This window comes from Leopardus geoffroyi, chromosome B3 (genome assembly GCF_018350155.1).
Source record: "Leopardus geoffroyi isolate Oge1 chromosome B3, O.geoffroyi_Oge1_pat1.0, whole genome shotgun sequence".
In the NCBI taxonomy this organism is placed as follows: domain Eukaryota; kingdom Metazoa; phylum Chordata; class Mammalia; order Carnivora; family Felidae; genus Leopardus; species Leopardus geoffroyi.
Window position 1 is genome coordinate 21,880,193 of NC_059337.1, and position 15,994 is coordinate 21,896,186.

General features: G+C 44.3%; 1 protein-coding gene across 2 annotated transcripts in view; it reads right to left on the bottom strand.

Moving 5' to 3' along the window:
- Nucleotides 1-15,994, bottom strand: part of OTUD7A (OTU deubiquitinase 7A) — a 370,683-nt gene that overhangs the window by 19,539 nt on the left and 335,150 nt on the right. For both annotated transcript variants that reach the window (XM_045448891.1, XM_045448890.1), the window contains 2 exons: nucleotides 3,545-3,672; nucleotides 1,435-1,584 (listed from right to left, as the gene is read on the bottom strand). In XM_045448891.1, coding sequence (XP_045304847.1) covers nucleotides 1,435-1,584; nucleotides 3,545-3,672 — 278 coding nt within the window. The remainder of the gene's footprint in view (nucleotides 1-1,434; nucleotides 1,585-3,544; nucleotides 3,673-15,994) is intronic.

Below are 15,994 nucleotides of genomic sequence, written 5' to 3' on the forward strand. Positions count from 1 at the left end.
TTTATTGAAAGGCACCTGCATTTTCACCTGGAAACACCACAAAACAGCATCTGGAAGGCCTGGAGGAGCTCAATGTCTTCTATATAAAACAGGGCTGGGTGTCTGAGCCCCCTGTTCAGCAACCAGGGATGCCAGCCCTGAGACTTTTATCTTCCCTAACAGCAGAGAGTCTCTGGGGAGCCTGGATGGAGTGGCCTCGATCCTGGCTGGGATCCCAAGTCCTGAGAAAGGGCCCCCACATCGCCCAAGGGCTGTGGTAAGCTCTGAGGAGAGCTAAAACCCACAAAGGCCAAAAGGCTAACAGACAACAGAAAAGGCAAAGATGCCTCTCAGTCCTTCATGGCTAAATACTGTTTTCCATGACCCAAATGAGATGTCTGTCAATGATACGGAAAAATGATGTGATTTTCCCATTACAGCTGGCCACAACGCTGCTTTCCTTTTCCTTCCAGGACTCACATCACTGCCTGGCTAGCCACCATGCATTTCTGGAGACCACACCCAAAGGCAGGGACCCTGAAACTGTCAGTTCTGCCTGTCCTTTAGTCTCTTGGGGATTCTCTGTCTAAAGCAGAAGCAGGATTGACAAGAGGAGGATGAGTTTCCCCCTCTCACTCAGCCAGCCACTAGTTAACATGAGAAAACAACATCCATTCTAATCAGAATCCTGCCATTTCTGCAGCAAAGACACATATCACAGAGATGGAAGACAGGCTCCACATGAGCATCTGACTGGTGGTGGCCTGAAACTGTGCAGTGCACAGCCTGTGGGGCTGGCCTGGTGGGCCTGTCTGCAGCACTGAAACAACTACTTAGGGAAACAGCTGCAGCAATTTGAAAGAGAATATCAACCTTTTGATTCAAAAGCTTACTCTAGAGCAGAGGTTGGCAAAGTTTTTCCATAAAGCTCTACTTAGTAAATATTTTAGGCTCTGCAAGCCACATGGTTTCTGTGGCTGCTACTCAGTTTTGCCCCTGTAGTGCAAAGCAATAGCCACTGATAATATGTCAATGAATGAATATGGCTGTGTTCCACTAAAACTTTATTTACAAAAATAGGCAGTGGGGCCATAGTTTGCAGGCCCCTGCTCTAGGGACCTAAAGAGTTTACATCTAAGATGAATTATAAATGTACATATAAAATGTACATAGATGTGAAAGGGAAAAACATTAAAGGCTATTTAAGTGTGGTAGGAATTATTAATTTGCTTTGTATTTGAAATTAAAAGTTGTCTTTGACATTGTTATTTCCAATGACATGTGCATTTGCAACATTTGCATGTGCATACTCATTTATCCATATACACACAAAATCCATTGTTACTGAATGTGCATGGGTGTGCTCCCCACAGACAACCCCACATTCTGCCTCCCCATGCCCTCCTGTGCCCACCCCTGCCCTGTACATTGTGTCTCAGGAAGCAGCAGGCATACCTTGTTCTCTTTGCTGATCTCTCTGCTCCATGGACACCAGGGCAGAGAAATGCGCTTGATCATAGGCAAGAACCAGAGGTGAGCAATGGCACCTGTTGGGAGGCACCTCCAAAGGCAGGTAAATCCCTCCAAATGGGATTGGAGCAAATGCTGTGGACAGAAATGGTGAGAGCATGTGGAGCCTGAAGAGGACCTAAGTGGCATCCCTTACCACCTTGCATGAGGTGGTGGGGCAGAAGGGAGGGTCATCAGCCTTAGATCATCAGCCACCCTTGGGCTGATGTTCTCAAGGCAGTAAGCTAGGTGTTGCCCATCTGGTGATGGGTGAGAGAGCTCAGGCTCACAGGTACTAGGTGGATGAGACCTGGAGCCCCATGCATGCTCAGGGAACCCCTCACTCCCTCCTGCCTCCATGGCAGAGTCCTTCTTGCTCATCCTTGTGCCTTGTCAGGCTGCACACTGGGGACAAAAGGGACATGGCTGAGAGCTTTTCACTGTGATTTTCCCAGGGATGGCCTGCTGCCCTGAGACCTACACAGATGACCAAGAGCTCACAACAGTCAGCAGTGACATGCACTGAACACTGCCTGGAAATCCATGTTTTTCTGGATGAGCTTCTTCCTCTCCTTGTGTTCACTAAAGCATTTATATACAGAATGATATCTGTGCTTCTCGAGAGCTTTCTTGATCTATATTTTGAGAAGCTCTTCTGTTGAGTCCAAAGGAACCAACCAGAAAACTCCAGCACCAAGTTGTGAGTCAGATGGGAAATGGGAGATGAGGATTGGCTTCTTTAGCAATTGGGACACAATCATGTTCATTTCCTTACTCATCAAAGGGAGGGATGAGAGCCTAAACCCTCACTGAAACAGAACAACTTCTGGAAATATCTGCCCTGCTACAGCATCTACTTCTTAATAAGAACCTTGTCTCTCTTGGCCTTGGAGTCAGTGACTCACTCACTGTATTTCTGTGAGCTGAATGCAGGCAAAAATAGCTTCTGAGATGCTTTTGAGGAACTCTCAGGTTTCCTTCCACCAGCCCTGCTTTATCCACATTAGATTTAGTTGTGATTCTGCCCACGCGTTGAGAGGTGGGGTAGGCCCACTTGGAGAGGGCTGCGCCATTGAGCACAGGTAGCATTGAAGGAAACATGGACCCAGCCTTGTGGGATCTGATGGGTACACGTCTATGTGCCCAGAGACCTTAGTGAGAGTCCTGGCTCTGTACCCAGAGAGAACAAACACCATGTTGCTGCCTGCACATGGAAGGAGGTGGCACTGCTCAGGACCAATGTCCTTCCACTGTGACAACCATGGCCCCATTAGACTTCCTTTGGCAGTTGTGACTCAGCAAGAAAAGCCTTGTCCTAATTTGTAGGACACTCTGGAAGACCCATGACTTTTGTTAAGGCTCAGGTTTAAATTTAAGTTAGGCTGGGGGATAGTCACTGTCCGGCATTTACCTGGCAAGGAGACCTTTTTGAGAAGTGACCAAAGGGAAATATGGCACCAAAAGGGACTGGCTTGTGCTAGTGATGGAAACAAAGGGAAAGTGAAAAGTCTGGGAGGGGCTGGACCTGGGAAGTTGTGCTGAGTGGCAGGGGCAGTTGCATAGGGGGTGACCTTCCTGGCCCACCTTCCCTGACCTCTCCTCTTTCCCTACTCTTTTGAGAGGGCTAGCACTCTTTTGAGAGTGTGGCTGCCCTGTGAACTTTGGAAGTGGCCTTGCCACTTGCTTGGGCAGAAAGGCTGGAGGGAGGACCAGCCGCAGGCACCTACTGCCCTGGGTTGACCTGATTTCTTCAAGGCTTTAGCCCTCAGGGCTTCATTCCAGCTGACACTCAGCCAGATTTCTCATGGCCACCTGCCATCGACACAAAGCATAGATGGCTGAGTGGATGGCCAGGAGTAAACCCTCCTGCCACTGGGAAAGAAAAAGAAACACATGAAATTGAGGATAAATACTATAATCTTCATCTTCACAGAATAATGCTCTGTGGCCTTCTGGGAGCCTCAACTTGTACATTAGGCTGTCTCTTCCTTAATAGGGATGTTATGTTTTCTGGGTCATGAGTCCTACATGGCCGTTTTATTACGTATGAACTTACCTTCTCCACCTGAGTCCCTCAACATCGTATCTGCTACGACAACTATTGGTCTTCTTAATATGTGGGCGAGGACAAACACATGGAACTCCTCTAGACTCTCATACACGGGGTCCTCAGAGTTGTCCACACTAGGAGACAAAGCAAAGCAAGCCTGAGTTAGGGTTTGGGATGTCGGGGATGTTGAAGGCAGTATCTTCCATCCAGATCTTACCTCTATGGACCCTGCCTGTTGAGGCCCTCTGAAGCCACCTCCCTGCCATGCCATCCACTGATGGCAAAGACATAAGCCCCAGCACCTCACCCCACCCTGCATTGAGTGGTCTCAGGGGATGATAGGAGAGAAGCTGCCTATGATGGCTGCTTGCCACCTTTAAGACAAGGTGGCAGAGGCAGCCCACCCAGAGCACATGGCAACATGGGGGCTAGTTATCTGGGGCACTGAACAAGGATGCGGTGGGGGCTGGAGGGGTAGAGGCTCCCATTTTGGTCCATTACTATATCCAGCAGCTTGAGTTGAACCTTACCCATTAGGGGCACAGGTGTGCCTGCACATATCAGGTGGGCTGGGAGGGGGGCATTGATACAAAGATCTGAGTGTCTTTCTAGGAAATAGTCCCCCTGACAGAAAAGGGAGTGAGAAGGTTGCCTGGGTTTCAATTCTCAGAGCAACAGGGGAGTGATCCTGAATGCCCAACCCAGGCTACTTGGACCCACTGGAGCCCACATGCCTGACTCATGTCTGAGGCTCAGAGAAAGAGCTGCCTCCAAGAAATTTTTTCACTTAGAACTCAGATATTGGGGCAGAAGACTGTAGCCTTGATGTCCTTCAACAACCAGGCCACCCCAAGCAAGGAAACAGCCCAATGAGATGAGAAAGAGCTCACAGCTTGATGGGGCCTCTGTAGGATCTGTAGTGCTAGCCCAGGTGGCAGCATTGAGACAAGTCTCTCAGGTGGCACTTGGACTTCTTCCTGAGCACTTGGGGCATGCCCAGAATTAACTGAGGGAGGTCTGTGAGGACTGGAGCAGGTGGGACCAGAGCTAGCAAGTGAGGCTCTGTTGGAGAATCCAGGGTTGGGTAGCCTGAGGAAAGAGCTCTACATTCACAGCCCACAGCTTACTGCTTGAATTACTTAAAAAAAATTTTTTTTAAATATACATTTTTGAGAGAGAGAGAGACAGAGAGAGCGAGCATGAGTGGGGGAGGGGCAGAGAAGGAGACAGAATCTGAAGCAGACTCCAGGCTATGAGCTGTTAGCATAGAGACCGACATGGGGCTCAGACCCACAAGCTGTGAGATCATGACCTGAGCTGAAGTCAGACTCTTAACCAACTGAGCCACCCAGGCGCCCCTGCTTGAGTTACTTCTAGAACAAAAACTAACTATTCAGGAATGCATCAATCACCTGGGAAGTTTCGTGGTTATTATTGTACATATTTTTTTTAAGTTTGTTTATTTTTGATGATTCAAAATACCTTACTTTTATACTTAAAAATATTTGGTAGCAACCAAAAGATGAAAAAAAGTTGCACATATAGTATAAATTACTTGTTGTCGTTGTTTGGAATCATTTGAAAGTAAATTGCCCATCTGAAATCCTAACACCTTGGAAAAATTTAGGCACACATCCTATGAACAGAACATTCTCCTACAGCACAGTCATCAAAATCAAGGGTATGTACAATTACTAATACACTGATAGATCTAACCACCCTGACAGATCCCAATCTGCAAACTGCCCCCAAAATGCCTTTTAAATGAAGACTCCAGCATGCTGCTTTTAGTCGTGGTGTCTCTTTGGACTCCTTTGGTCTGGAACATGTCTCAGGGTTTCCTTGACTTTCATGACTTTGACACTTTTGAAGACTATGGGCCTGGTATTTTGTAGAATGTCCTTAGTCTGGGTTCATCTTTTCCCTGATGTGATCAGATTGTATTGAATTATGTTGTGTCCTCACAGCATCCTATCAGGTGGTCTGGGCCTTTGGGCTGTCCCATTATTGGTGATGTTGACTTGGGCCACTGCCTTCAGGCCACCTGCCAGGCTTCCCCCTACAGAGCTATTCATTTCTCCTCTGTAATTAATAAGAATTTTGTGGGGAGGAATTTCAAATCTGTGCACATAGCCTACTCCTCACCAAATTTTTATGCATTTATTGATATCACTATGGATTTCTGGTTTCTATTTTATCCAATGAATTATAATCTATTAGTGATTATTTTGATGTTCAGATGTGTCCTGATTATGTTAGTGTGGCTCATTCAGGCTGTGTCCTTGTGACTCAGCCCCGTCATTGTTCAGAGTGCTTCCCTGACTTCTGACATAAGAATATGGTCCAGTTTCAGTTTCATCTTGTACCTTCTCTGTCTCAGCCCTGGATTCAGCCATTTCTCCAAGGAGGTTTTTTTTTTTTTTTTTTTTTTTTTTTTTTTTTTTTAATAGTGGATAATGGTGTGTAGAAGTCAAAATATGATCATCACTATTGGGATGTCACTGCTTCTAGACTCAGTGAATGGATATGTGTGTTCTATGTGCACTCATACATGTAAACAGATACTTTCATCTGTCATCTCTAAGCTAACTTTGAGTCCATGGATACCTCCAATTCCAATATAACACCCCAAAGTTATTTCTACTCCTAACTCCCTTCTCCAACAGTGAGAAACTTGGTTTCTATTAGTCTTAAACTCTTTTCCTTACTCGATCAATCTCTCCATATGTAAGAAACTCCACACCTCTGGTGCCACCCCACCCCCAAGTTGTCCTCTTCACCCTGCTGGCTCTGACACTCTGACTTTGATCCTCTGGTTCCTGCTGATGCCCTGCCTGCCCACTGCAGATACTCACCTTGCTTTGCCACACTGTATAGCTTTAGGGATGAATTTTTCAGGGAGGGAAGAGAAATGGAAAAGGAGTGTTTTAAATACACATATACATGGTAAGTCTAAACACAATGCTCGTGGGTGTGCATTTAAAAATATCCCAGGTGATTATCCTGCCCAGCCATAGCTCAGAGGGAGGCTGCCAGGTGTGTGAGGTTCAAATGCTTCCATCAGCTGCTTGCTTGTTCCTGTCACACAGTAAGTGAGCAGGCAAGTGGACATTTGAACAAGATAGTAATTAGTAATGGACAGGAGGGAACAAAGAATTATAGCCTGCATACTCAGAAAAATATCCCAGTAAGAAATGTGGAGTGTCATTTCTTCCCTAATCCAGTGGATGGAGAGGTAAGCACTGGAAGGAGATGAGGAATCAGAGAGTCAGATATTAATGCTGAGAAGAAGAAATAGCAAGGTGATGGGTAGCTCTCTCAGCCCTGGGTTGTCAGTTGCACCTTCACTCCATGATCACTCTGGTGTCTGAATAGCTATGCAGAAGGGGCCTCACTGCAGCAACAGCACAAAGGCTGACCTAGTATGAGGCACCATTGTACTGCCACAGCATTCTGTTCGTGCAAAATTTAAAGTAGAGCCATTGTATTTCAAACTGAAAAACCAGCCAATAGTTGCTGAGCACTTAGTATATGCTGGCATGATAAAAGGCACAGCAGAGGCCTCCAAGTGACATCTGTCCCTCTATCTGTCTGTTGAGCCATCCACACACATATCCATCCATCTGTCCATCCACCCACCTGTCCATACATGCCCATCCATCTACCCACCATCCATTCTTCCATCCATCTATCCATCCATCCATCCACCCATCCATTCACTTGCCTATCCATCCATCCACCCACCCATCTATCTGTCCGTCCATCCCTGGTTCTGTGCTAGGGCTGGAGCACAGAGTTGAGTCATGTTGGGAGAGGGTGATGGAGGAGAGCCTGGAGCACAGCGACCTTTCTTCACACCAGTTGAGTCAAAGATCAACTGTGAACCTTCAGTGACCCAGAAGGCAGCAGAGAAGTTCCCAGCTGCATCCTGGAGGCAGCCCGAGAATCATAACATCCTTCCCTCCTTGCTTCCAGCTGCTTGCTTAAGTGGTTTAGGGAGTGAGTTTGAACTGGGAGTGGGTGGTAGTTCTTGCACTTACCCCTCAAGACCACTGCCATGCTCCAGTGCTTCTGGAGCCCCGGTGTCATTGTTCTGTTGAACGTAGGTTGAGAAAATCAGCTCAGCAACTCCTTAGGCTGTTCCATGGTGCAAATAGGATTTCTGGGACAGAACTTTGGAACTGTGACCTGCCTGTGTGAATTACTGGCATTGAGCCCACTGGCAAAAATCAGCTCTAGTGAAACCAATACTGAATATTCTCTTACACTTTTTACCTAGGGGCTTAACATCATATTTCTGTGAGCTCACTGAACAAATGCTAAACCTGGGATTGTAAACAGAATCTGGCCTTTGGGAAAAGAAATGTAAAAATCCCTAAAGCACTTAATTGGTGTTTGCTGGTAAGAAGGCTAACATGTAAATATAACTAATTCATTCTCAAAGAGACTGCATGCCCCAAGAACTTCCTAACGTGCTCTGTGATATATCACATGCACACTCATCACCTCTTATTCAGTGTATACCTGGGAAGAGAGAAGCCCTGAGAATAGGGCCACATCATCCACCCAGTGAAAACCCGTTGGGGATGACAACCAGGGAAGACACTGGGCTGGGAGCCTTCTTCAGGTAGGACCACAAAGCAAAGGTAGTGGAGTGAGGTCCAGATGGTATCTCAGGCCACAGAGGGTGGTGGCAGGAGTGAAAAGTACAGTGCAGATTTGGAGGTGCCCTGGCTTACATGGTAGTCACAACCCTTGGAGACCACTCAGCAAGAGCCTGTGTCATGGACAAGGAAGCCAATCTGGGAGGCTGGCAGGGTCTTGCCCAAGGGCAGTCATCAGATTACACGGAGGGGCAGCTTGGGCACAGGCCTCCTAGGACCGACCCCCCCTCCCCCATGTGCCTCTCCCTCAGATAGGGTGACCACATTTCCCATTTTGCTCAGGAAAGTCCTGGTTTATGAATCGTGGGTGGATAGTTCCCACCTCCCTCTCCAAAATGCACTAGCTTGGATGAGAAGTTGTATAGTCACCCCATTGATGGTGATGTAGTTATTGGTTTTTGGTGTGCCCTTCCATTTAAAGACATAAGATCAAAATATTTAGATTTTTACACATATACACACTTCCCTCTACCTCTAGGTATAAGATGGGGCATTACGCTTGCTCTTCTGACCCCTGCTTTTTCCTTAACAGTGCATCTCAGAGATGCCTTCAGTCCAGTATGTGGGGTCCTCCCCTTCTCCCAGTTGCGCAGCACTCCTCATGCATGTGCATCACCGGCAGCATTTCTGAGTGGTTGCACTCAAGCCTCTCTCCCAGGCAGGGCTTGGAGCCATGACAACACCTTTGATAAACTGGCATGTAGATGCAGGGGGCTAGAGATTAGGAGCCAGGGGTGAAGCCCTGATGTGAGCAGCTGAAGCCAGTCTGTGCCTGCTGTGAGACTTTGCACCTGGCCAGGGGCTGTGTCTGACTAGAGGACAGCTTCTCAAGAGATTTTCTAAGGCACAGTGTAGGCAGCAGGGGTTCTGCTAAGAGCTATGGCCTGGGAAGCTAAGACTGAAGAATGGCAGACACTCCCAGCACTTTGAAGGGGCCAAGTGGGTTTCAGGCTCTGACAAGAGCTTCTCAACAGCAGCCAGGTGCTTGGGGTTGAGGACTCATCTTACTGCCTGGAATTGATAACCTGGGGTCAGTCATGTGATGAATATTTACTGAGTATCTGTGAGGGGTGTAGTACTGTCAAGTGTGTCTAGGGGTAAACTCAATTTACAGATGATCGAGGGGTGCCTGGGTGGCTCAATTGGTTAAGCATCTGACTCTTGGGTCATGATCTCACAGTTCATGAGTTTGAGCCCCTTGTTGGAGTCTGCTGGGATTCTCTCTCTTCCTATCTCTCTGTTCCTCCCCCACTTGTGTTCTCTCTCTCTCTCTCAAAATAAATAAATAAGCTTAAAAAACCCAGACAATCAAGTAAGAAACTGCCAGATATTAATAAACACAATGACAAAAGGTGGTTTCTATAGGTAGGAAGCTCCTGATAGATGAAAAGTTGACTTTAGTCTTATTTTTAATTAGGAAAGTCCTTAAAAATTTGACCTGGATTCTACATCTGCAAATGTGAGAACTCCTTAGGTGAACAAATGCTTTTTCTGCTTGGTTTGCTGGTGGAAGTCATAGAACTTTAAGGAATAGTCACAAGAAAGCTTCTTTTCTGATGAGAAGCCAACCCCTGGCTGTGGAGTGCCAGACTGGGGTGTGGGCCCCTTGCAGCAGGGAAACACCCCTTATTTTTCCTTAAAGGCTTAAATTCCTACCTCTGAGACTGTATCATGAAATTTAGGATTCTAGGTATTTCTGGAAAAGGCCAATAAAAAAGAAATGCAGTAAACACACTACAAAGTTACATAAACATAACAATGAGATTGCAGAAACAACTTCAGAGGGAAAGCAGACTGAGAAACACACAAAAGTGGGGAACCAGGACACAAGATGCCCTGTGGGGGCTGCCCAGGGGTCCTCAGGCTCCCTTTTCTGTGTCTCTTTTTCTGTTTTAAGAGCTTGTCAGCTTCCACTTAACCTGTGTCATCAAATGGAGAACAAGTAAGCTTTTCTTTTATAAAAGGTTAAAGAACAAAAGTTATTTTTATTACAAATGCCAAGATAAGTTGTTAATTCCTGCTCTCTATACCTGTTTTGCATTTGTTAAGAGTGTGGGTTTATGTTTTTGGTCAGTTCTAAGTTTGGATTCTGGCTCTCTCTTGTGGGCTGTGGGACTTTGGGAACTGACCTAATTTTTCTGAATCTCAGCTTCTGGATCTGTCATTTGCCATATTAATGACAGCTTCACAGCCCTGCTTGACACATAACATAATGTAACACATAAGTGTGTTCAGTAGATGACACGGCTCTAATTCCCGCCTGCCAATGCTGTCCTTCCCTGATTCCTAGGACATCCAGATCCTTTGAGGTTACAGCACCCTACTCTGGTTCCTAGTAGGCCAAAGGGGTGACTACTTGGACCTTCAGGGCTGGCCTTTGCTCCCTGCCTTCTAACAGGTCAGGTTTGGGTACTAGTATTACAGGACCTGGACAGGAATGTCTCCCCTGGGTGTGTGTGGGGGCACAAGTGGTCAGCTCTATGTCTGCTGCTTCTGGATCCGACTCTGTATGTACATACATAGCACAGCAATGGGTGACCAGCACTAAGCTGGGGTTGGAAGAGAATTAAAAAGAACCACTGGGTTTAGCTGTACCTCAAGATATTGCAGTCTGAATGAGGAAATATATAAAACATATATGAGCCCTGGATGAGGCAGGGGCTCAGGACAGAATGACGTGCACAATAGTGCAACATTTCTCTGGGTAGAGCACAAACAAGTAGTACTTTAAAGAGACAGTGCAGAGGTGCTATATCCCCCAGTCCTCTGAGATGTGGGGTCACAGACACAATTCATGTTACCAGAGTTTAAAATACAATAAAATGCATATATCCTTTGACAAAGTAAACTTTGAGAGGCTTATAAACACATTCTTCCTTTTCTTATCCCATAGACCACTTCTCACACAAAAATAGCTGAATCCCTTTCATGATCATTCCATTCTTTTTTTTTTTTTAAGTTTGTTTATTTATGTTGAGAAAGAGAGGGAGGCAGAGAGAAAGAATCCCAAGCAGGCTCCACACTATCAGTGCAGAGGCCAGTGCAGGGCTCAATCTCACAAACTGTGAGATCATGACCTGAGCCAAGATCAAAAGTTGAATGCTTAACTGACTGAGCCACCCAGGTTCCCCATGGTCATTCCATTATTGACATGCAAGTAAACAGGATGAAAATAGAAGCACCTAGAAATCTATGTCTTTAGGGTTATGACTTCCCAAAATTTGAATCAGAATGGCATTGTGGAGCTTCTGAGTTGCTGGTGAGATTGCAACAAAACACATAAAGCTTTAGGGGAGAACTTGGCGTATAAGTTACCCTGCGGGGGTCAAAGATGTTCCAGAACAAGAACACCGAATGGAAACATCAGTTCAAGAGAGTGCCCTTCCTAATGGTCTCCAAGTGAGGAAGACCGAGCATATCAAAGGGATTTCCTGCATGGAAAGCCCTGTCATTCATTCAGATTAGTTTTGATATAATGAGAATGTGTAAAAGTCTTGGCACAGGCCACTTACCCCCAACAGTAAGTGCTGGAGCACAGCTGAATCTTCCCCAAATCATATAACTTGTCACAATGGATGTGGCAGAATTAGGATTAAGAAAATGCTCAACTGCTAACTTGATAGGAATGTCTTCTGATGTGTGTACACATGGAGGGGGCATGTGGGTAAGGAGCAGTGCAGACACAGGTTGCCAAGGCCCCTCTCAGCCTACCACATCCACCCCACATGCTCTGTTGATCTAGAACTCTTTCTGTTTCATCTCCTCTGCCACATCCAAACTCCAGTCTATACCTCATGTCTGATTCTTGCTGCCTGTGCAGATGAAGTAAGAACACTCCACCCCTTCTCTCCTCCTGAACACAATCCTCCCACCTGGAGAGAATGCACAGAGGAGTTACCGGAAGGTTGTGGAAAGTATATAGTAGCAAGTGGATTGGGGAAGAACACTAAATTTACATTTTTTAACCCTCTAGTGTTCCCAGATGTGAATGTAACACAGCTGAAACCCATGAGTAGACACTGGTGAGGGGGAAGAAGGTGTCCTCTAGTTTGGGAGTGAGAGTAGGAACTTCTAAAGCTCAAGTAGAGCATAGAAACACCCATTTTTCTTCTCCTCTTTCTCTCATGCTCCAACTCTCAGAAGTTTCCTGCAGGCAGTAGCTGAGGCCACAACAGATGACTCTGAGAGCTAAAAATCTAAGAGAGAGGAAACTTCCTCAATGATCAGTGGATCTGTGATGCCAAGAGGTTGGGCAGGGGGATCCCTTTTTTTTTAATTTTAATTTTTTTAATTTTTAAAATAATTTTTAAAAAATGTTTATTTTTGAGAGAGAGAGAGAGTATGGGCAGGGGAGGGGCAGAGGGAGAGAGGGGTGGGGGGACAGAGGATCGGAAGTGGGCTGGCAGCAGAAGAGCTTGATGTGGGGCTCGAACTCAAGAACCATGAAATCATGACCCAAGCTGAAGTTGGATGCTTAACTGACTAAGCCATCCAGGTGTCCTCCCTCCCTCATTTTGTTTAGCATTTACCCCCTCTCTGTCCTCTGGCCATCTGACCCAGGATACAGGTGCAGTCTCAGAATTATATGGCAGAGTGCTGTAACTAAGGCCCTAGAATTCTGGCTGGAGGACAGAAAAGGGAGTCCCAGGCAACCAAAAAGTACCTGGAAGATTATGGAAAGGGAAAACTTGAGAAAACAACCTTGTGAGGTTATCTATTAACTCCTGGACTCCCCTCCCTCCCCCCAACCCCAAGTTGAGCATGTATAGGTTTGGTCCTAATCAGAATTCCAAAGGCTCTGAGGACTGACTGAATAGATCATACCCAGGTCACAGACTGAGTAATGCAGCCGAATAGGACAATGAAGGCTTTGAAAACTGAACTGACATGGTAACCATACCCAAGGGAAGGCAGGTTGAACCCTATGGTATGAACCAATATGGTATGATATCAGGAAAACCAAATGGAAAGTTTAGAGCTCCCAAATACAATAAGTAGAATAAAGAAATTCACAGAATGGAGTCAATACCAGATGGAGATGAAGGAAAAAGAGTCCGTAAATTTGAAGGCAGATCAATAGAAATGATTCAGTCTGAAGATGAGAAGATTGAAAAACTGAGACCCTCAGTGACCTGTCAGACAATGCCAAATGTCTAACATTTATATCACCAGAGTCCCAGAAGAAGAGAAAGAGTACAGTACTCTACCCACTAAATTAAAGAAATAGTAATGGAAAGCTTACTAAGTTGGGCAAAAATACAAATCTATAGATTCAAAAAGCTCAGAGAACTAAAGAGGACAAACCTCTAGAAATCCAGACACATCAAAATAAAATGTTATAATCTAAAGATGGAGAAAAACTTGTTGAAAGCAGCCAGAAAAAGGTGATACATTCAACAGAGAAACAATTATTTGAATGACTGCAAATTTCTCACCATGAACCATGGAAGAGAGATGGAAGGGGAGTAAAATTTCTGAAGTGCTGTAAGAAAAGAATGTTAAACTAGAATTCTGTACTCAATAAAAATATCCTCCAGGTATGAAGGTAAAATAAAGACATTCTCAAATGAAGGAAAAGTTAGAGAATTCATAAGCAGCAAATCTTTCTAAAAGAACTTAGGGAACATTTTCAGATAGAAAGAAAATGATACCAGAAGAAAAGCTGGAATGTCAAAAATGAAGGAAGAGCAACAGAAATGCTCATGATCTGCACAATATACTAGACAATTCCTTTATTCTTGAGTTCTTTAATATATATTTGAAGATTCACATAAAATTATAATATTGGCTTATGGGCTATTCAAGGTATGTAGATGTAACATATAATAAAATTATAACATAAAGGGAGAGGATGAGGGGCCTATATGGTAGTAAGGGTTCTGAATGTCACTTGAAGTAATTTTCACTGGACGTAAAATATCAATTCCAAAAAAGATTGCTTAAGGAATGTATATTGCAATTTAAAACCATTTACGAAACATATAAAGAAACATAGTCAAAATCACAATAGTTAAATCAAGACTTTAAAAACACTGAAAAAAAAGACCAGGAAGAACAGAGGAACAACAACAACAAACACATGGTGTACAGGGGAAATATGATAAAATGGAAGCTGTAAATTAAAGAAGAAAAACTCCCACATGATCATATTAACTTACGTAGAAAATTCTTTTGATAAAAGTCAACATTAATTAATTATAGAAACTTGCAACAAAAGGAGTAGAAGTAAACGTCCTCAGCCTGATAAAAGATACCTACAAAACCTTTATCATCATATTAATAAAGATTTCTGACTAACATTGGCAACCAGGAAAGGATGTCCTCTCTTACCATGCGTATTCAGCATGGTACTAGAAGTTCTAAGTAGTGCAATAAGTCAAGAAAAATAAAGGCATAAAGGCTAGAAAGGAAGAAAGAAAACTATCCCTACTCACAGATGATATGAATTTCTATGGAGAAAATCTGAAGGAATCTACAAAAAAATTCTCGGGGCGCCTGGGTGGCGCAGTCGGTTAAGCGTCCGACTTCAGCCAGGTCACGATCTCGCGGTCCGGGAGTTCGAGCCCCGCGTCAGGCTCTGGGCTGATGGCTCAGAGCCTGGAGCCTGTTTCCGATTCTGTGTCTCCCTCTCTCTCTGCCCCTCCCCCGTTCATGCTCTGTCTCTCTCTGTCCCAAAAATAAATAAACGTTGAAAAAAAAATTAAAAAAAACAAATTCTCATAGATGTAATAAATGAATGTAGTAATATCACAGAATACAAAGCCAACACAAAAATCAATCACAATTCTATAACTAGCAATGTGCAATTGCAAACCCAAATTAAAACACACACACACACACACACACACACACACACACACACACACACTCACACACAGGCACACACACTATCATTTATAGTAGCTCCAAATGAACTGCTCAGGTATAAACTGAATAAAACATGTATAGGACCTACATGCTAAAAGCTATAAAACACTGATTGAACAAAGCAAGAAAGATCTAGGGGTGCCTGGGTATCTCAGTCGGTTAAGGTGTCTGACTCTTGACCTTGGCTCAGGTCATAATCTCATGGTTTGTGAGTTAGAGCCCTGTGTCGAGCTCTGCGCTGTCAGCATGGAGCCTGCTTGGGATTCTCTCTCTTTCCCTCTCTCTCTCTCTGCTCCAGCTCTGCATGTGTACATGCTCTCTTTCTCTCTCAAAATGAATGCACATTTTTTTTTAAAAAAGATCTAAATAAATGGAGAGACATACTGTATCCCTCGAACACACGGAAAAAGATGTGTTAGAAGACTCAACATTGTAAAGATTTCAATCTTCCCAAATTCAGGTATAGATTTAATGCAATACTAATAAAAATGCCATTGGGATATTTTTCAGATACAGATAAGTGGATTCTACAAATTTATATGGGAAAGCAAAACAAAACAAAACAAAACAACCCCTCCCCCAAACTAAAAATACTAAAAAAGAAGAAAGTTGGAGGAATGATGCTAATCAGTTTCAAGACTTATTACAAAGTAACACCGATTAAGAGGGTGATATTGTCAAAAGATGGACACAAATTCCAGTGGAAAATAATAGAGAATCCAGAAAAGAAATACATACAAAAATAACACCAATTATTTTTTGACAAATGTTAAAGGATTTTAATGACAAAAGGATAGTCTTTTCAACAAATGATATTGGAAAATTGAACATCTATATGTAAGTATACAAACCACTGATCTGTTCCCCATCCTGATAGTTTTACTTTTTGGATAATGTCATATAAATGAAATCATACATACAGCAT